Here is a 20083-nt window from a genome sequence, read left to right on the forward strand (position 1 = left end):
AGGCGGGCGGTGCTCCGCACAAGGACGTGCCAGCGCGCCCCAAGCGGTGGGAGGCTGCGATGCAGGGAACGACAGCAGGGGCGGCAAGAGGCGGCCCCGGTGGGGTGGGACGGGCTCCCCGGAAGGACAGGGAGCTGCCGCGGGCAGTCTGCAGCACGGCCTGGCCTTGCAGAGTCGCTCCCGTCCCGGCCCTTGCGGGCAGCGGTATCGTTCGGTTACAGAGTGTGTCTGAATTCGTACCGGCAGGCCCCGGCGGTGTTTAAGCCGGGAGCAGGGGGGAAGGCAAGGCCTGGCGGTGCCCCTGCCCGTGCCCACGGCGGCTGCCGGAATGTGGCGCCAGCTGGCCGGGGTGCAGGCTGCGCTCAGGAGGTCACTGGACTCCCAGTGCTTGGCCTCTCTTCTCTGTCCACCGAGGCACAGGTCGCGGGTGGCTTTCCCTGCAGCAGGGAGGAAGGGGAGGGATGTGTCAGGAGGGGTGCCAGCCCCTGCTGAGCTGTGAAGAGTCTGCCCGTGCTCAGCCCACAGCACCCCATGGGGCACGGCTGGGGGATCCCTCCTCCCGGGAAGCCGCAGGGCCAGGCAGGTGCTTGCACCGGGACGTTAGTGCGTCCTCCCCAGCCAGGAGGCACCGGCCCGTTCCTGTTCAGCTGGAACGAAGCCACAGGGTGGCGCTTTTGGCACGTGGTACTGGGCACTGTACGGCGCTGGCACAGGACAGCCTACACCACAGCACACAAAGCACTGTACCGCATTGGACACAGCATGGCACCAGGTGTTCAGCCTGTGCCGCCACTCCCACCTCCTCTCCCCTACATGGCAGCCACCAGTGAAGGAATGCAGCAGGGACAGGCTGCCCTGGAGACACCCACACTGTGGTGATGCCACGATGCCCACCTGAGCTGGCCGGCCATGGCGTGGGGGCTGTGTCCCTCCGTGGTTCACTGTCCATGGCCCCAGGGACTGGCTGGCATAGAAGTCCATGGGGTAAGGCTGCTGCCACTCAATGTCTCGGAGAGCCACTGCTGCCTGTGGAGGGTACAATGAGCCAAGTCTCAGCCTGCAGCACAGCCCTGTGGGAGGCTCTGGCACATCCCTGCCAAGCCAGGGCTGGTCCCCAGAAAAGTGCTCACCTCATAGGGTGTCAGCAGTGGCTTGCCAAAGACTTCCCCCCAGTCGATGGAGAGCCGAGGACAGGCTACCTGCACCCACCTGGAAGGGAAACAGAGGGCAGCAGATGGGGATGAGCATTTTGGGAAGAGGCAAGTCACAGGAAAGCCCTGCAGCAGCCTCTGGAAGGAAATGAAGCAGGCAGGGAGCATGGTCCCCATTGCACCAGCACCACTCTGCCACAGATAGCCACATCTCCTTCCCAACCTGTGGGCACAGCACACACAGTGGTGCACGGTGCCAGCTCAAGTGATAACAGGACAGATGTGGCAGGGATGGGTTCTTGTTGTAATCAGAGGCCCAGAGAGGGATGGGGCATCCTGAAGACCCCAGGGCAAGGAGTCAGCAGCACTCACGCATCCACGTCGGCAAAGAGCTGCAGCTTGCTGGGGAAGATCTCAGACAGCAGCACTCGTACAAAGGGCCGGCCCAGGGCACTGAGACGAGACTCCAAGTGCTGCAGGGGGAAAAAAGGCAGCTTGAGAAGTTAGGGGAGCCCAGACAGATGTCCCCAGGAAGCCCCTCCCAAGTCTTGCCCACAACCCCTTCCTGTCTATCAGACCCCAGCTCTGCCCCATGACCATAACCCCGTGGCAGTCACAGGCCAGGCACCACGGCCATGGCTCCAGCTTGTGCCTGGCTCTCCCCAGTGCGTGCCTCAGCCTAATGAAGTAATTACTGCTCAATGACAACAATCTGTTCTCGTTAGCAGCTGCCTTCCCTGGGACGCCTGCCTGCTGTGGGCTGGCTGTGGTCAAAGGCTGCAGGAGGAGAAGAGAGGCCCACGAGGGGCCAGTGATGTCCTTGTCCTCTAGAGCCAGCACTAATCATCCCCTGTTTGGCCAGCCCCAGCCATACCTGTCTTGCCTGTTGTAGAACAGCAGCTGCTGGAACGCTGCTTCCCTGCTTTGAGTAGGGCCTTCCCTGCTGCACTGAACCCAGCAGCAGCTCCCCCAGAATTTCCAGGTGTGAGAGGGGCTGGCATGCTCACAGGGCCCCACTCCCATGAGTCTGGACACTTTGGTCCTGTTTTGCTTGCCCAGCTGGGATGCAGAAAGTGCCAGCACAGCAGCTGAGCAGGGATGGTGAACCTGATTGGAAGTTCATCCAATTAAAACAAACCCAGGGAATTAATTGCCAAGCTGCCTGTGCGGGGGGGTCTCCAAGGCTAGCCAGCTCTCCTCAGCGAGGGGCAGGTTTAATGAGCCCTTGTCCGGCCTCCCTCATCTCTTGCTAATTGCCCTGCCTGCTTAGCCCAGTGCTGTGCAGGCCGTGGTCAGCAGCAACTGATGGGCCACCGGCGGTGCCAGGTCCACCCTTGCCCTGGTAGTGAGGGCACTGTGCTGAGGCACCCACCCCCGACCCAGGAGCAGTGAGTGTTCATGCAGGAGCCACGGGGAGTGGGACAGTACCTTCAGGATGCTGGGGGAGCCCTGGCGCCCTAAGGTGCCCAAAATGAGCCCCCAGCAGCGGGCACTGGCGGCGGCGCGGATGGCATCCTGCCGAGCGCGGTGCATGCGCTCATGGTCATAGTGCTCCTGGGAGAAGACCTTGCTGTAGGGATCGTACCTGCAAAGCAGAGCTGGGCTCACATGTGCCCCTCCACCCCTGCTCACACCCCATCACCTGCCCCCCATCACACTGGCCCTAAATGATGCCCATTCTTTATCAGCACTAATTGCTTCCCACAGCATCTCTGCCCCACTGGCCCATGCAGGGCCCAGCCAGCTCGTTCGGGTGCAGAGAGGGGACAAGGACAAGGGACGAGGTAAGCATCCCACTGCAGTCCCCCAAAACTCGACACAGTCCGGGCTTTGCGCTCAGCCTCGTGCTCAGTTCTGCCACGCCTCCCCGCCCCATCCTCCTGGCTCATAAATTATGAAGAAATCTTTGATTTGTTGCTTTGTTTGACGAGGAGAATTTTAATCAAATCCCACTCGGGCTTGGGCAGCTTCACCAGCGCCATAAACCTGACGCGCGCCTCCCGTCGGTAACAAACGACCTACTAAGAAATTCAGATCTCTCCAAACAGGCCCAAGCCTTTCCCTCCTGATATTTCATCTGCTTTCAGCGGCCTCATCATCACGCTTTATGGCCTCTGCCTGCAGCAGCTTTAATGGCTGCACCTCCACCAGCTTTCCCAGGTACTTGTCAAAATGTTTATATTCCTGGAGTAAATGGCTGGTGTTCATCCCCCCTCTGCACCTCTCCTTCGCCCTGCTCCGCTGGCCCCTCGCCTGCCTGTGCCTGCCACAGCCAGCTGCCTGCCCAGCCCTGGGGTGGGAGGAGCTCCTGGGGTGCACCGTGGGGACAGCTGGTCACAGTATCATAGTATCATAGTATCAGTCAGGGTTGGAAGGGACCACAAGGATCATCTAGTTCCAACCCCCCTGCCATGGGCAGGGACACCCCACACTAGATCAGGCTGGCCAGAGCCTCATCCAGCCTGGGCTTAAACACCTCCAGGGATGGGGCCTCAACCACCTCCCTGGACAACCCATTCCAGGGCTTCACCACTCTCATGGGGAAAAACTTCCTCCTCACCTCCAGCCTGAATCTCCCCACCTCCAGCTTCATTCCATTCCCCCTAGTCCTATCACTACCTGAGATCCTGAGAAGTCCTCCCCAGCCTTCCTGTAGGCCCCCTTCAGATACTGGTCCCCAGTGTGCTCTCCACTACAGGGCTGTTGAGGATATAAACTACAGCACAGGAGGTTCCACCTCAACACAAGGAGGAACTTCTTCACTGTGAGGGTCACAGAGCACTGGAGCAGGCTGCCCAGGGAGGTTGTGGAGTCTCCTTCTCTGGAGACTTTCAACACCCATCTGGATGCGTTCCTGTGCGACCTGTGCTGGATTCTATGGTCCTGCTCTGGCAGGGGGGCTGGACTTGATGATCTTTGGAGGTCCCTTCTGACCCCTAACATCCTGTGCTCCAGTGACCCTGTGACTGGAGACGGGCTGCCCATACCTGTATGCAGGTATGCCTGGGTTGGCAATCATGATGGACTCCAGATGGAAGCGTCCGTCACCCAAATACCTGCCGAGAGGGGAGGGAGAGCTACAGCACAAGGGCAACAGCAGCATCCATCCATGTGCTCGCGGCTTTCCCAAGCTGCAGCGCACAGACATGCCAGGAAAACAAACTCCTGCGCTGGGTCCCAGGGGCAGTGGGCACAGCCAGGGCTCCCCAGCTCCAGGCAGCCCCTTGGCAGAAGGAGGCAGAAGAGGCAGCTGCTCTCAAGGTGAGGAGGGATGGCCACACTGGCATGGGGCGGCTGGGAGCTGCTCCATCTCAACGGCTGGTTCTAGATGTTGCTGCTTCCATTTCTAATCGGATTTCAAGTCAGCAATTACATTTCAAAGCCTTTCATTCAGCTGCCCTAATGGAGTGAGGGCTTGGAAAATGAATTCAGACGTAAAACTTGACTAGATTTTGCCCTTAATTGGAGAATGACATTTTGGGAGATCAAAGCTAATTTGTCTGCAAAAGTTAGCCCCAGAGACGAGGGAAAGAAGAAAATAATAACGCAGGGAGGATGCAGGTACACCAGCTGTGTGCACCTGAGTGGGCAGCCAGTTGGTACTGCACCATGGCCCTCCTCTGCCACAGGGAGGGACCCACTCTTGCAGATGCAGTGCCAGCCTGGCCACCCCTGCCTGCTCCCTGTGTCCCTGGGGACAGATGGAAAGTGATGCCTCTTCCCCACTGCTGGTGCAACCCATGGTGAGGCCAACAACTAACCCCATGCCCAGCAATCACAGGTCCATCTCTCCCCACAGCCACACCTGGGGAGGCACTGCTGCTGTTATCTCCTAGCAGAATGGGCAAGAAGCAGCTCAACAGAGCCCAAACCCACACCTGGGCTCCCCAGCTCCCCCCAAGGGTGGGGTTCTTGTATTTATTTATTCTGCAGCACACTGTATTCACAGTACATTAAGCATTTCCATTACCTAAAATAATTAGGTGATAGGAAGCGAAGTGCTCCCTCTAATTTGCTGTCCTTAAATAAAATTAATGTTGCTGTGATGTTGGGCCCCAGCCATTTGTCTTTTCCAATTACCCACCCGCCCTTCCATCTATTATCTATTCTGATATACGACTCAATTATTTCTTCTGTGCTACAAGCACATGCCACTCTGAGCGGCGCAGGGAGCTGCAGAGGGCCTGTCCCAGCCTGCCGCCCCCTAAAACCACCCCATGGCCAGGCAGGGCTGGCAAGCTGGGCCAAGCAGAAGGGTCCAGGAGGACCCTGGGTACTTACACGATGGCGTCTGTGTCCTGGGTGAGCCGGGGTGATGTGCAGCCCAGGATCTCCCCTGGGGAAAGAGGCTTGCACTGGGGCACACAAACCTTGTACTGGGAGCGTAGCTCCTGCGATGCTGCCTGCAGGAGACGTGGGGTCAGCATGGACAGACTCTGACACAGAGCATGGCCAAGGCTGGTGATCCCTGGTCCTGCTTGGGGACACCTTGGCTGTCACAGGTCCTCGGGGCACCGATAGCTGTGCTGCTGTGGCTCAGCACAGCGGCAGCGGTGGGGAGTCGATCCGCTGCGGGCGGCACCGTCACGGAGGGGAACAGCCCCACAGAGCTGAGATGCTCAGCCAGGTTCAGGCAATGTATCAATTAAAAGACAGGGGGAAAGGCTGAACGCCTCGCTAGCCTCGTGTTTAGATAGACATGGCTCAAGAGGCTCATTCATCTCCTCCCGTCCTGCCCAGCCGGCCGTTCCGGGGCAGACAGACAGACCCGCCGGAGCTTCCCCTGCTGCTGCCGGCACTGCATCAAAATGCCAAGTGCTCCACTGCCTGCCCTGACATTTACAGAGCAGCTCCCTGGGGAGCCAGGGAGGGGGTGCCGCCATGAAACATTGATCAGAGTTATTATAAAGCACTTGATCAACATTACGGCAGCAGCACATTATTGCAGTGACTCGAACCGGCACCACCAGCACCCCAGGGCAGCTGCTCTGGCACCGGAGCTGGGGCAGAGAGGGACTGAGCCCAAGCAAAGGCTGGGAGAGACATAAGCCCCATCCTACACCATGCACTGCTGAGGGTCTCCATCTCACCTGCAGTGTGGAGACGAACTGGATGGTGCTGACGAGGGCCAGGGAGGTGCCTGCTGGGAAGTTGAAGCGAATGGTCTCAAGGAAATGGGAGCTGTCAATCTTTATGTCCACAAACACATAGAGCATCTTCAGCCCCTGTGTGGCATCAATGGGAACTGGTGAGAGGAAGAGAGAGGGTGTAAGTGTGGGTTACACCTGGGGCTCTGGGGAGGAGTAAAAGTTGTTGGCAGGGCTCCCTGTGCCCCAACCACCTTGGTGTCTGTGGCTACCCCTGCTACCCCTCTGCCCATGCTGGCACCCCAGGCAGATGGGAGCCACGGATAGCACCCGCTCATTTCTCTCTGGATAATGGCAGCCTGGGGAATCAATGAACACAAATCTAATTACCCCCAGTGCTAAGAAGCCTGTGTCACCACGATTAAGTGAATAATTAAAGTACACAGAGTCCACATCGATCCACAGCTCCGCGTTCACTTCCCATTTTGGTGCTTTTCACCTGATCACAATTAAGTGCAAATTACTCCCTCCCGCAGGGCACGTGGGGCTGGGAGGCAGAGGGCCTGTGTGCTGCACAGGCACATGTCCCACCACTGGCCACACCAGTAATGAGAGCACTGTGGGCAGCCCAAAAGGAACCCAGCACTCTCTGAGCACCCTCCGAGCACCCCAGGGTGCTCTGTCACCCACCCAGCCTGGTTGCAGGCGCTGCTGGGTACAGCCCCTCCCTCCCCTTCCCTGCTGTTCACTCATGAGTAGCAGGCTCCAAACCAGGGGTTTTATGCTCCCTGCTCCAGTAGTGCCCATAACCCTCCTTCTGCAACAAAAGCACCGAGCACAGATATTTATCACCACAAAAGCTCACGCCAGCGTTGCTTTTGGGACAGAGTCCTCAGTTGTGGAGTTAGTATTTCATACAGAGCCTGATGCAATTCTTCAAACCCATTTATATGGCCCCATAAACATCCAGGAGGGCTGCCAGGTGCTGGGAGCACGGCGGCGGCAGGGATGCAAGCGCCTGCCGCTCACTGTGGCAATTCTACCGATCCACCTTAAAACCCAGAGCGTCTTATTGTTATTTTTGGGCTGATTCCATCCTGGGTGGACTTCAAAGTTAGCAGCATCTGGGACAGCAGCGCAGTTTCCATGGCAACTGGATCCAGAGTACCGTCCGCCTGGGGAGCACACAGCCTCCTCCTCCCTTCCCCGCCCAGCCTGTGCTGCACTTGGCAAAGCCACCATCCCAGCCCTGGGGACAGTGGGACCCTGAGGCCCTCACTTCTCTCTGCTGTTGCTCCTGACTTCCCCCAAAACCCATGGCTGCAGGGCTGGGGGACAAGAGCAGCCCCATTCGCATTGTCAGCTCCTGGATGAGCAGGGTCTTGCCACGTCATGGCCTTGCTGCTCTTCTCTTGGGCACCAGGCTGCAATTTGGGCACTGCGGCAGCACACTGCCACCGAGCAGGATAAGCACACCCTGCTGCCCCCAAAATCCTGCCTGTGAGCAGCTGCTCAGCCAGCCTGGCCCCAGCCAAAACCAGCAACCGAGGCTGGAGAACAGAAAGCCTTTTGGGAAGGGATTAGCCCATGGCACTAAGTCTCTGAGCTGGTGTCAAGTGGGACAGGGAGCTGCTTGGCACTGCAGGGTGGCAGAAGCACAGGCTCAGCAGTGCCACGCATGGCTGCCTTGGCAGCACCCCGGGGCTGAGTGTCACCTACTCAGGCAGCTGTGTCCATAGTGCACCAGGAAGTCAGCGCCCAGGGCCCGGGCCGTGTAGTCATCCACGCAGCATGCACCGTAGGTCACGTCCCCCATCACCACGGCCTCTGCCTCCGTGAACCTGCGGGGAGGCACAACAGTGAGACTCCTGGCTGCCTGCTGTCACTGCTGCCCATCATCCTGCACCCCTAGCCCCACGACACACGGCGGCCGGGGGACTCAGCGCCGCCACCGAGCCCCTCGCCACGCGCCGAGAAGGACAAGCAGTGGCTACTCTCCGAGATGTCAACATGATTAAGCTGGAGAGCGGTAATCCGCCTCTTCAATTGGGTAAAGCTGTTTGCAATTCAGCGGATTATCCGCTCATCAAACAATACGCTGCCAGCTTCCTAATGCTCCAGCGAGGAGAGGAGCGGAGGGAGACCCGGCGCTGCGTGGCGCCGGCACTCCCACCAGCCAGTCCCGGGGACCCAGAGACAGGTAGAAAAGCTCCCCTGGCATCTCCAGCCATGCCAGTCAGGCTGGCTGAGCCACTGTTACCCTGTGCGCTGCATGAGCTTGTGCACCTCAGTCTGCACCCAGCTGCACCACTCCTAGGTGCCTGTTTGGCTGAGCTGAGTGTTCTCCAGGATCAGCTGCTGCTTAGGTGGCACTTGGGGGAGCAAACACACTGAGTGAACACTGGTGCAGTCCCCGATCCCTGACACTCCAGCCTGAGCCGACCCAGCACCCACTGGCAGGTGAAAGGGCACGCACTGAGAGTGGGCAACAATGTCAGGTCTCTGGCATGATTTACAGGCAGCACCTTTGTGGGTATTCTATTGCACCATTTTGGGGGATTATTAGCTTGGCTGCCTTCCCAGAGAGCTGCTGTGGTAGTTTACAGATGAAAGTAGGTATCGTGATGACAAAGCCCTGCGCCTGGAGGGGCTGCTTAAACCAGATGCTAATTCCATATTTACACTGAGGTCACACCAGCGGCTGTAGCTCAGTGCCAGTGGGGTTCCCCTTGCTGCTGGCACGGGGCTGGGGCAAAGGAGCCAGGGGAGGCAGGCACCCTGGCACAGCATTACCCCCCACCGCTGGCACCCAGTGCTGGCTGGGGGCCAGGGTCCCGCACGCTCCCCCCTGAGCGCCAGGCAGGGAGCGTTACGTCGGCGGCAAGAATAGAAATGGTGGGCAGAGCTGGGCAGATGGCAGAAGGTGGAGAAATGGTGGAGCGTGCTGAATATTAACAGCTCCGGCCCATCCACCAGCGCCCGGGGAGGGGGCCAGGGGAGCAGCTCTGTCACAGCACCCCCGGAGAGGGGGCAAAGCTATCCCCACCTCCCGCGTCCCGCCTGGGCAACTCCCACTCCTGGCAGTGCTGCAAGGGCTGGGGACACAGTTGGAGCACATCAGAAGATGGACAAGATCCTGCCAGCATCCAAACCCTGTGGTGTCTTCTGGCCAGTGTGGCCCGGATGGGAGGACGACTCCTCTGCCGCCTGCCTGGCCACGCCGTGGGGCCGGGGGCTGCCAGCGAAGGTTCGAGAAGGATCTTCCCCATCCCCCTGAGCCCCCAGCCCCCTCCTCTAATGAGAGGTGATGAGATGAACATGAATCAGACTCCACACATCTCAGCAAAAGTGGAAAATTATTCAGCTCCTTAAGATTCAGGACGGGGAGGTCTGACTCAGAGCGGCAGCCAGCGCCGCTTAATTTTTTATAGATTAAAATGTATGCAAATTGGCCCAAACCCCAGAGAAAGTCCCTGGGGGTGAAGAGCAAGAAAGTGAAACAGCAACGGTGGAGGGAGGAGGGCAGAGGCTGGCGGAGGCGTCCGTGGCCCCTGCCCAGCGTGCAGGGCTGCAGCCGGCAGTATGTGGCCACCAACCCACGGGCACGGAGAGATGGAGCTGAGCCCTCCTCCAGTCATAGGGAATTGAACCACTCTGGCTGCAGGGAGCAGAATCACAGCTGAGCAAGAAGCACAGAGGTCACAGGATGATGCCTGGCGAGGAGGGAGCCCCACAGCACTGCCGGTGCGGCTGGCGAGGCTGGAAGGGTGCCGCCAGGAGAGGCAGGTTGGCAGCAGGATGGCACAGGGGTGACCCGCGCCGGCTGGGCTGGATGGTCGAGCGGAGCAGCAATCGTCTCCCGAGACAAATCAAAGGCAAGCGTGGGGGCCTCCCCTTGATGTTTTAATCAGTTCGGTGTTGCCAGAGCCTTTCATCAAACTACAGAGGAAGGAAACATCAATTAGCAGCCACCTGCCTCCGACGCAGGCCAGGGAGCCACTCACCAAGCAGACCAGACCGGGATGCAGGCGAGGGGCAACCAGAGGAGCGTCCTTGGGGCCGTTCCATGCCCCTGCAAGCGACGGCAGCGGCAGCCGGGGGCCAGCGGTGTGGCAGCAGGCAGGACGTAGTGACAGGGCTGTCCCCACCCAGCGCTGAGCCGCTCACTACAGCTGGGAGCTCATGAATATTGAACGTGTGGGGAGGTTATTCATCTTTTACGTCCTGCAAACCCCGGCTCATTCTCAAAAACCGCCCGGCCTTAGCATTTTTCTCATTTCCCCCTAATTCATTATCCCCTCCCTTAAACAGATGGCTCCCAAAATCCCATTTATAAAGTGCCGTGCTCAGCACTGGCAGGATGTGCCCCTGAGAAGGCCAGGCCCTGGCCCCATTTCCAACTGCCAGGACACTTGGACCCTTCCAGCCCCTCTCTTCCTTGGCTGGTGCGAGATGAAGGAGATAGCAACCTAGGGACAAGTTTGGAGGCTTACAAGGCCAGGAGATACATGTGCATACAGAGCCAATGTGTCCTCAAGCATGGGGTGGCTGCTCCCCAGCACCTGAGTGCAGGCACCAGGCTGGAGCAGCCTTGATTTATCCCAGCCCCTCGACAAACAAATGAGAGCGTTTGCCGCTGGCAGGAGCGCAGGGTCCCCTGACACCGCCGCAGCCTGTGAATGATACGGCGCTGGTCCTCATCCCATGAAGCACAGCCACTCTCCCCAGCACAGAGGAGTCCTCAGCCCCAGAACATCCATTGTGCCTGGCTCCAGCAGCCTGGGCAAGGAGGGGACTGCAGGGACTGGGCTGAAAGTGGCCAGTCCTGGCATCATGAAACTGCCAGAGGACTGAGATGGCATCAAGACACTGTGGTGCCCATGTGTCCTGCTAGGGATAGGGATGCAGAGTGAGCAGCTCCTTGCTTCAGAGTCACCTGCCTCGCCTGCACATGGCCCTTCACAGCAGTCACCCTCCGTGTGGTGTCACCTCCCTGGCAGGTGACACCTGAGGATAAGCAAGAGGGTTATGCCCTGCAAACACTCCACAGCCTGTCCCCGGGAAAAAAAGCAGAGCCCCACGATCACCCCACAAACCCTACACCCACTGCCTGCCCTGCAGCACCCAAGCCCAGCCCGTCCCAGGGACGGGTGCCAGCAGGTGCTGCAGTGCCAGGGTGTCGGGGGGCTGAGCAGAGCCCCAGCCGAGAACAATGAGCTTAATTAGCGGAGAAGCCCATCACCAAGCCCCATTACCAGGCTCCCAACTTCATTAGCGCAGGAAGGCTGCACGTAATTAAAATAATGAGTTTGCAATTTTACTGCAAACGCTGCTGGAAGAGCCCCGCTGCAGCTGGGCAACCACCGCGCGCCGGCGGCGCAGGGCCCCGCCGAGCATCAGCAAGTGGGTCTGGAGGGGAGAGGTGCAGGGCCCTGCAGCTCCCCAGGAGCAGCCATCTCCACCTGGGTCCTCTCTGAGGGGACCTGCCGCTCTGTCCTCACTGAAGGCGCCAGGGCAAATCCCAGCACACCAAGGGGCACATCTCAGGGGTACCTCAGCTTTGCTAGCCCTTTAGCTGGGAAAAAAACCAAAGCAAGGCAAATCGAGGGTCCAGAGCGTGGTGATGCCGAAGACATGGCTGGCCATCCTGTGCCCCGATGCTGCCTGTTTCCTCTTCCCAATGGCCAGGCCATGGCACTGCTCCATGGGTTCCATGGGGATACAAGGAGGTGGTGGGTGGCATGTGGTGGTGAGCACATCCCAGTCCTGTGAGGTGACAGCCCTACAGACTCCACACACTTCCAGTCCCCATCATGCCATCACCACCCAGGCTGATGCTTAAACATCTCCAATGAAGTGAGAACTTCATTCTCCCTAATGATGCTGTTGTGTGGTTAATGATGGTGATTAAATTCTCCTGCACAGGGCGCAGCACCGCGCTGCCAGGACCTCCAGGTCGCACTTAAAGGACAAAGGGAAAAGTGAAGACAATGCTAGCCAGCAGAGCTGCAACCCTGTGCAGCTGAGGCCACATCCTGACCTGTGTTAGCATCCTGGGATGGCCCTTTGGGACCTCACAGTGATGCTGCCAGTTTCACCACAGTGCTCCGTGCTATACAGCAGACCTGCTTGGCCAGGGCATTTGGTGCCCTTGTCCTGCCACCTGCTAGTCCCAGGAGGGGACAGCCCATGTGGCACTAGAGGCTTGCCAGGCACACCAGCCCTTGCTAGCACAGCTGCTGGCCATAGTGGAGGCATAGCAGGGCACTCCAAGCCACGCCAGAGCACTATGTCAGAGGCACAGTGGAGCATCTTAAGCCACGCCAAAGCTGCTGGGCTGCATACACAAAAGCCATCAAGTCGTAGAGAGGTGCTAAGGTCATGTCAGGGCAGCCCGTGTGGGCATCAGGACACCCGTGGCCCCACCCCTCACCATCACCTGTCCCTGTCTGTCCCTGCCACAGAGCCACGGCTGATTAGCAGGAGCCACTCGCCCTGTTGCAGGGATTAGCAGCTGCGGAGCCTGACAGCCGACTTTATTAACAAGGAATCAAAAGCCCAGCTGAGAGCCCAGCTGAGCCGTCTGCTCCAGCCCCAGCACCGAGAGAGGGTCTGCTCATAGCCCACCCCCACCCCCCCCCCCAGCTGCCGGTACAGGGGGCACCACTGCCACCTCCCCGGCATGACAGCGGGTGGGCTGGGGGGCTGCCCCCCTCCCCAAACCGCGGTCTGAGCTCCCCGCACGCCACCGCCCCCCAGCACGAATTACCCTCTGCCGAGTTACATCAGCCGTGACAAACGGAGCCAATTTGGAAGGTGCTGCGAGAGTGTCGTGATGTGTTTTGGGCAGCCCTGCCAGCTCAGCAGACCCCAGCCCCCCCCCCCCCCCCCCCGCAGCTGGCCACTCGCCCCAGCATAGGTTCTGTAATGACAAACCTATTAACGCTAATTAACTGGGCCTCACGCCGGTCAATGCTATAAGTGCACTCTTGATTTCAAAGGCTCCAGGCTAAGTACCCCACCAGCCTTTCCGGAGGCAGCAGCTGTGACACTTCCACATCTTCATCCTCACAGCCCCTCGGGGCTTGGCAAGTGCTGGCACAATGCTAAGAAGCTCAGACAGGATGCTGGGGGGGTCTAGGGGCCCCACATGACAGCCCTCTCCTCAGGGTTCCCTGGGGGCCTGCTCACTCCCACACTGCAGCGGGGGACACAGTGACAGTGACACTGCCATCCCCACATGCAGGGAAAGACAGACCCACAGACAGGACCCTGAGCCAACCCTGCTTCAGCAGAGTGAGGACACATCCCCACTCCTGGCCCTCCCCCCCAGCACCACCAGGCCACGGCACAAGTATTTTATTAAAAGGCAGCTCCAGCAGAAGGGATAAATATTCCTCTGAGTGGTGGCAGACACGGCTCTGGTCGAGCTGGAGCACAGGGATATGGGCACCATCACCCCAGGCACAGCTCTGCAGCCATTACCAGAGCACCAGGGGAAGGGGAGCTCATTGGGGCATGCCCAAACTCCCAACTCCCACCAGCAAGGAGGGGGCAGGAAGCTATGAGATGGGCTGCGGGGGAGGGGAGCTGCTTGTTGAGCAGTGCTCCTCATCGACACAGGTATCCCAGGCTTGCTCAGCCCTAACACAGTGGGGACGGGGTCACACCGCCCTGGGGCTGGCAGTACTTTGGCGCCTGTCCCTAGTCTGGCTGTGGCAGCCACTGCTGGAGGACGAGGCTGCAGTGATTCCTGTCACGTTGGAGGCTCGTCCGGCCCCAGCGCCGGGTGAGGAGGGCCAGCAGGAGCAGGGGCCGAGCTGAGATTCCACATTAGTGCCAGAGATGAATACTAATGGCAGGAAGAGGCAGGCACCAACCAGGCCACTGCCGATTCACACCTCACCCACTTCAGTGAAACTGGATCCCAAGCGTGTCCCCATGACAGCAAGGAAAGGGCTGGGCTCGCTCCTTGCCCTTGGCCCTGGTACCCAGCACAGCCACACCATGGATGGCACCCAGTGCTCCCAGCACGGGACCGGCACTGGGGCGTCTCTGGGTGATGTGTGGTGGCAGTGAGGAAAGGATACAGCCCTCCTGCTCGGCCTCAAAGCCATCCACCACCCTCCCACCAACACACTGGCACTCTCACATCCCTGCTCTTGGCCAGGAACCTCTCCCCATGCAGCACCCATCTCCCACCAGCACTACCCCACCCAGGCACCCAAGAACCCCTCCTCAGCCCTGAGGAGCACCCCTGGCAGGGAGGGAGAGTCCAGCGGGGATGCCAACACCTCGGCATCCACTGGCACCCACCGGGAAACGCGGCTTAAGGTTTCATTCAGATAAAAGAGCCCTTAATCCTCTGCCTTTGAAGTCGGAGACATGAAAGCGGCTGGGTGCCAAAGCCAGCGAGGAGGCAGCTCCGCTTAAAGGGACAAACCCACGCAGAGCCTCCCGCACTCGCACCCATCCCCTCTGCCCCCCGCACGCATCCCTACCCGCACCCACCTTCCCACCTCGCCCTCACCCATCCAGAGCGTGGGGCTGTGCTGGGCACACGGGGGAAGGGGTGGCATAGCAGGGACAAAGCCCACCGGCACGGCTGCCTCTCCGCCTGGCACGGCAGCGGCTGCTCGGCTAACGGCAGCGGGGAGCCGAGCCTGCCCGCCCCGGGAAGGCAGCTTCCTAATGAGCACCGCGGCCCCAACGGCAGCCGCGGCCCGCGGTGCTCTTAGCACTAATTCAGGTATGTGAAAACAGCGAGGGGGTGGGGAGGGGGCAGCCGCAGCAGGGAATGGAGCCGGTGGACAGGGAAAGAGGTGAGTAAGGAGATCACGGCCAGTTTCAGCAAGGGGCCTCAGCAAATTCCAGCTTCCCTCCATGCTTCCAACCTCACCCCCCAGGCAGCACAGAAATTCAAGACAGAAGCCACAGGGAAGGGACCACCCAGCAGGAGCTGCCTGCACTCATCCCCTCCAGGCCATCACCATGGCCTCACACCTCCCCAGCTGGAGGGGAGCACCTCTGCGCTGCCCCAAAAGTGGCACAGCCAGACTGTGGCTGCAGGGACAGGAGCAGACCCCAGGGGACTTGTGCAGTGGTAGCAGCCCTGCCACCAGCCCTCCCCTTGCTGGCTGCGCTGCCAAGGGGAGCATGCAGGCACTGAGCTGGTGTCAGGAGGTTGTTAACACGGCTGCTGCTCAGCTCCCTCACCCGAGCGAGGGCCCCAACACGCTGAGCTTGCCAGCGGCTCCCAGCAGAGCAGCAAGGGGAGGAGAAGCTGAGCAGCAAGGGCCAGGCTGGCATGGTGCCTGTCCCTGTCCCCTCTGTCTCTGTCACTTGCCGCAGGGCAGCAGCACTGTCTGTGCCCAGCCAGGCTGTGGCCTAGGTGTCTCTGTGAAGGCAGCCATGCTTGGGTCCCCTGCCCCCTCCTCAGAAGTAGCACTGGGCCTCCTCCTGCCCAGGCAGCCCTGGTGGCCACCCCATTCCTGGCAGCAGCCCCTATCCCCTTGCCAACTCCACAGCCAGGTGGGGAAGTGTGGAAAAGCCATTTTCTTACCGCTCAATGATGTCCACGATGGTGCAGGCAAACATGAGGAGCCCTTCTGGCATCTGCAGGGCCACTGAGAAGAGAAACAGCCCTGGAGTTAGGAGGGCCTGGAGGGGATGCCCCTAAATGGGGACCTGGGCACCAGCCCCCAGGGTCAACATACCCAGCAGCAGCTGCAGAATGACCCTGCCCAAACCAGCCACAAATTGGCCAAAGCCCCCAGTGGCTCTAGCAGCCAGGGTGCACATGGCCCTGCCTTGAGCCGCATCTGTTCTCCCCACTCACACCCTGTCCCTGCACACTCCATCCCCTTCGGAACCCGCTGACACCGCCGGTCCCTCCTGCTTCCCACAATAATGAGTTCCAGATTTTAATTATGTGCTGCACAGGAAAAGGAACTTTCTTCTGTTTATTTTAAACCTGCTCCTAATAATGTAAACGTGTGCCCCTGCTTCTCCTGGTACCAGAGAGAGTGAATAATCGTCCCCTATTCAGCCTCTCTGCATCATTCACAATTCTATATCCCTCTATCTCATCCCTCTTCATTCATCTCTTTTGCAGCTAAAGGATCTAAATCTATTTAATCTCTCCTTGTACAGAAGCTGTTCCAAACCTTTGATCATCCTCACTGGCCTTCTCCACACCTCCCCTCCCTGCTTCTCTCCCTGTTTCAGGATGGTGGCCGGCAATGATGCAGCGTTGTGCCTAGCAGGAATTTATTCAGCGACGAATCATGCTTCATGGTGTGCTCCCTCCTCACAGCTCAGAACAATCTTGCTGCCTCTGCAGCCCAGCTTGGCCTCCCAGAGCCGGGAGTCCAGCCAGGAACCCCCACTGTGTGTCCCCAAAGGCTGCTCTAGGATGTTGGGGAAGAGAAGGGATCATGCTGGGGAAGATGAATGGAGGAGGCTCCATTAATCCCATTGTCCCTTCACCTCCCAATCCCACTAAGACATCCCAGCTCCAGCAATATCTACATCCAAGCACCTCCTCCAGAGCCCCCTCCAACAGAAAACCCTGTGCTGCCAAGTCCAGCCCTTGCTGGACAGCACAGAGCTGTGTAAAGCTCTGGCCCAAACTGGGCTAATGTTGCCCTGTCGCAACCTGCAGAGCCCAAGGAAAGCTGTGTGAGCTCTGCCAGCCCCCTCCCAACCTGGCAGGGCCAGACAGCTCAGAGTCCCAGCATCCTCCAGCCCATTTGGGACCATTTGGGACTGCCCTCCACGCCAGACCGCTGCCAACAAGCGGACCTGCAAATATCTTTCCCCCCCGCCTAGTGAGGGGTTGGCAAGAGGCAGCCGGGTGACTCTCTGCCAAAACAGCATCATGGGGTCAGAGGATGACACCCCAGGCCCTGCAAACCCTGCAGCAGGGGGGGTGCAGGCAGGGCTGGCCGCAGGCTGCGGGAAGCTGCGTTCCCCCAGCAACGAGCCCCTGGCTGGGCTCTGCAGGCGCAGGCTTTTCAATCCCAGCATGGCTGGCTGGCTGATGGGCTCCGCTCCCAGCTCTGAAGCTTAAATCCCAGCCGCATATTTACATTTAATTAGGAGGTGCCAAGCAGCAAAACACAGTAACGAAAGCCAGAGCGGCACGGCTGGGTGGCTTTGCCACGTCCTGATGGGCAGCCCTGCCTCCCACACTGCAGCTGGGATGGATGGGACGGGCTCACAGCCGCCGGGAGCCCCTCGGCATCGCAGCCGGGACCGGCTCAGGCGGCAGCCCCCAGAACGTCCCCCATGACACCTGCCAGCTCAGTGGCAGCAGGCAGAGACATTCCCAGGCGGACACAGCATTTCAAACCTGGCTCTTCCCGCAGCTCCTAGCGCCACACAATGCTGTGAGCAGCCCTTATCTGCATGTGAAGCGAAGGTGAAGGCACTGGTGACACCTGGGGACAGAGGGGGAGGCTCCACGCCCTGATGCCTGTAGCTTATCACACGCTGAGAGCCATCTCTGCCACAGCAGGATGCACATGCTGAGGGTGAATAACCCTGGCATCACCTTGCACCACCACAGCGCCTTCTCTGAGGTCACCAGGGCCAATCCCCATCCATCTGGGGCTACAGCAACCCCTGGAGCACAGTTCAGACCAGGGTGCAGTGCAGCCCAGCTACCCACCAGCCCCTCTCCAGTGCCCCAGTGCCAGGCATTGTGGGGCTGCCCCTGCCAGGCCCCAGCAGCCTGGCAAGAAAGTGCAGGGAGAGAGAAGAGAGCAGCAGGGACCTGGCTGGCATCCCAGACACATCTCGCAGGCTGACAGGTCTGTGCAGCTCAACCTGTCCTGTCCAATGTGATTATAATCCAGAGATACAGATCTATTAACCCTGCTTGAGGAAAGAAAAGCTCACTGAAAAAGAGCCTAACCATGCCAGGGCATGATGGGCAGCTCAGCACCATCCTTGCCCAGCCTCACAGGCCCCACATCCCAACCTAGATGGGTCCCCTCACCACTGGGGAGCTCAGCAGCACCAAACCACCACACTGAGCCCCAATCCCCCTCATCCCCCAGGCCAGTGCTCACCTTTCTTGGCCCGAGCCTGTCGGATCCTCCAGATGGTCTTGGGGATCTCAAAGTTGTAGTTTTGGGGCAGAGCCTCCATTGCCTCTCGCAGCTCTGTGTTCCCAAGGATCTCCTCGGGGATCTGCTGTGCCACTCGCCGCGTGGGGCCTCGGGCTGCGGGACAAACGGGATGGCCTAAAGGAGCAACTGAGACGGCAGCACACCCTGTACTCCATGGGCCACCAGCATCCTTGTGGCCCTCATGCCACCACCCTCGGGGACAAGTGGGCAGAAGGGGGCGATTTTCAGCCCTCCGTGCTGTACTTGGGGCCGGTTGCTGGCAGACGCACTGTTTGGGGCACTGTAACTGTATGAAGCTCTGATAGTGCGGCTGACTCGCCCCACACCTGTGAGGACACCAGGCACAGCCCCCCATAGCTCACCCACAAGAACCGCGGGGGTCCTTCCTGCCCCACCACGGGGATCCCGTTATCCCACCGCGGAAAAAAGCAGCAGCAGCAGCAGCAGCAGCAGCAGCGGGTGATCCAGGCCCATCCCCAGGAGCCTCATCCTGCAGCCGGCCCCCGCCAGCAACCGCCCCCCTAGCGCTCGGCGAAGCCGGAGAGCGGCGGGGGAGTGACAGCAGGGGGATTATTCACTATTTCCAGCCCAACATCGGCACTCATGAGCCACCAAACCCTCCCCGCACGGCCCACGTCGAACCGACAAAGGGCCAGCTGGGCCAAGCCGGTGGCGGGGGAGGCCGGGACTGTGTCGGAGCCACCGGCCCTGGCCTCCCCCGCCACCAGCCCGGCCTCCCCCGCAGAGGCAACCGAAATAGCGCCCAGTGCCGACCCCGAGAACCCAGAGCTGACCCAGCCTCAGCCCACCTGTGGCAGGCAGCGGGGCCGCGCTCCCAAGGCTCACGGAGGCCGCCATGGCTCTGGAACACGTGAAGGCGGAAGGCAGCACTAAGCGAGCCAGGCGCTAGGCCAGAGCAGTCGCCGGCCGAAAGATCGAGTGTGGGAGCGCGCCGGCGGGCCCCGACGGGACGGACGGGGTGGCGGGGGCTGATGGGTTTTGGCATTGGTCCCGACGGGCACTTTGTGGGGGTGCAGTGGGCATGAAAAGCGCTGCCGTGCCGGGAATGTTCCTGCGTCACGTCCAGGGGTGTTGACCCCTCCCGCTCTCGCTCGCCGGTGCAGGCAGCCCCGGGGCTGCCGGTCCTCTGCCGGTCCCAATATTAACACAGGAATGGGGCGTCGGGGCAGTTTCCATGGTGACGGGTTCATGTCCTCCCGTATTCGCATAGCGAGTTCTCCCCCGAGTCCCTGGGAGGCATGAAACAGGAGTAACTCGGGATAGCTGGGGACCCCTAAGGGCTGGCAGAGGTCCGGGTAGGCAGCGGGGACTCCCTAGAGACAATAGGGAGCCCAGAGGGAAAATGACGACAACAGCGCTTCCCGTGGGATAACAGGACCCCACTGAAAGGGTAGAGAGAAGGAGGAGAGAGGGACCTTCGTGGAGGGAGGTTCTTGGGTAGGAGAGATCGCCCCGCGGGGCAGCGGGGACAGTCCAAGAGGCAGCGAGGTCCCGGTGGAATGTCAAGACCGCGGTGGGGAGTGCGAGGACAGCAGGAACCGTGGAGGCAGACAAGGCAACGGGGACCGGGACACAGAGGGGACAGCAGAACTCCCGATGGGACATCCATGATCCCGGTGGGATAGCGAAGACCCGGTATGGCGGAGGGGATGATAAGAGCGAGAAAACACCATAGGGAACAGCAGGGACT

General features: G+C 60.0%; 1 protein-coding gene across 2 annotated transcripts; it reads right to left on the bottom strand.

Moving 5' to 3' along the window:
* Window positions 1-3: 3 nt before the first annotated feature.
* On the bottom strand, window positions 4-19237 carry DPH1 (diphthamide biosynthesis 1). Of its 2 annotated transcripts, none has more exons than XM_068154604.1 (12): window positions 19182-19233; window positions 18313-18498; window positions 15801-15864; window positions 7958-8079; window positions 6242-6396; window positions 5433-5554; window positions 4139-4207; window positions 2580-2736; window positions 1524-1624; window positions 1131-1209; window positions 895-1026; window positions 4-437 (listed from the first exon to the last, which is right to left on the bottom strand). In XM_068154604.1, the coding sequence occupies exons 1-12, from the start codon at window positions 19228-19230 to the stop codon at window positions 363-365; spliced, it is 1311 nt and encodes a 436-aa protein (XP_068010705.1). In that variant the 5' UTR covers window positions 19231-19233; the 3' UTR covers window positions 4-362. The 2 variants fall into 2 exon arrangements, with proteins under 2 accessions (XP_068010705.1, XP_068010706.1); XM_068154605.1 differs by having other exon boundaries at window positions 6-437; window positions 18313-18465; window positions 19182-19237.
* Between the last annotated feature and the right edge of the window lie 846 nt (window positions 19238-20083).

Source organism: Melanerpes formicivorus, unplaced genomic scaffold (genome assembly GCF_026170545.1).
Source record: "Melanerpes formicivorus ecotype bairdi unplaced genomic scaffold, bMelFor1.0.p_v2 SCAF_29, whole genome shotgun sequence".
In the NCBI taxonomy this organism is placed as follows: domain Eukaryota; kingdom Metazoa; phylum Chordata; class Aves; order Piciformes; family Picidae; genus Melanerpes; species Melanerpes formicivorus.

Excerpts from the sequence above, each read along its gene's own strand:
- DPH1 (XM_068154604.1), bottom strand. The coding sequence starts at position 19,230 with ATGGCGGCCTCCGTGAGCCTTGGGAGCGCGGCCCCGCTGCCTGCCACA. Across the intron at positions 15,865-18,312 it reads ACAGGCTCGGGCCAAGAAAG|TGGCCCTGCAGATGCCAGAA; the intron begins GTGAGCACTGGC and ends TTCTCTTCTCAG. Across the intron at positions 1,027-1,130 it reads CACTGCTGACACCCTATGAG|GCAGCAGTGGCTCTCCGAGA; the intron begins GTGAGCACTTTT and ends TACCCTCCACAG.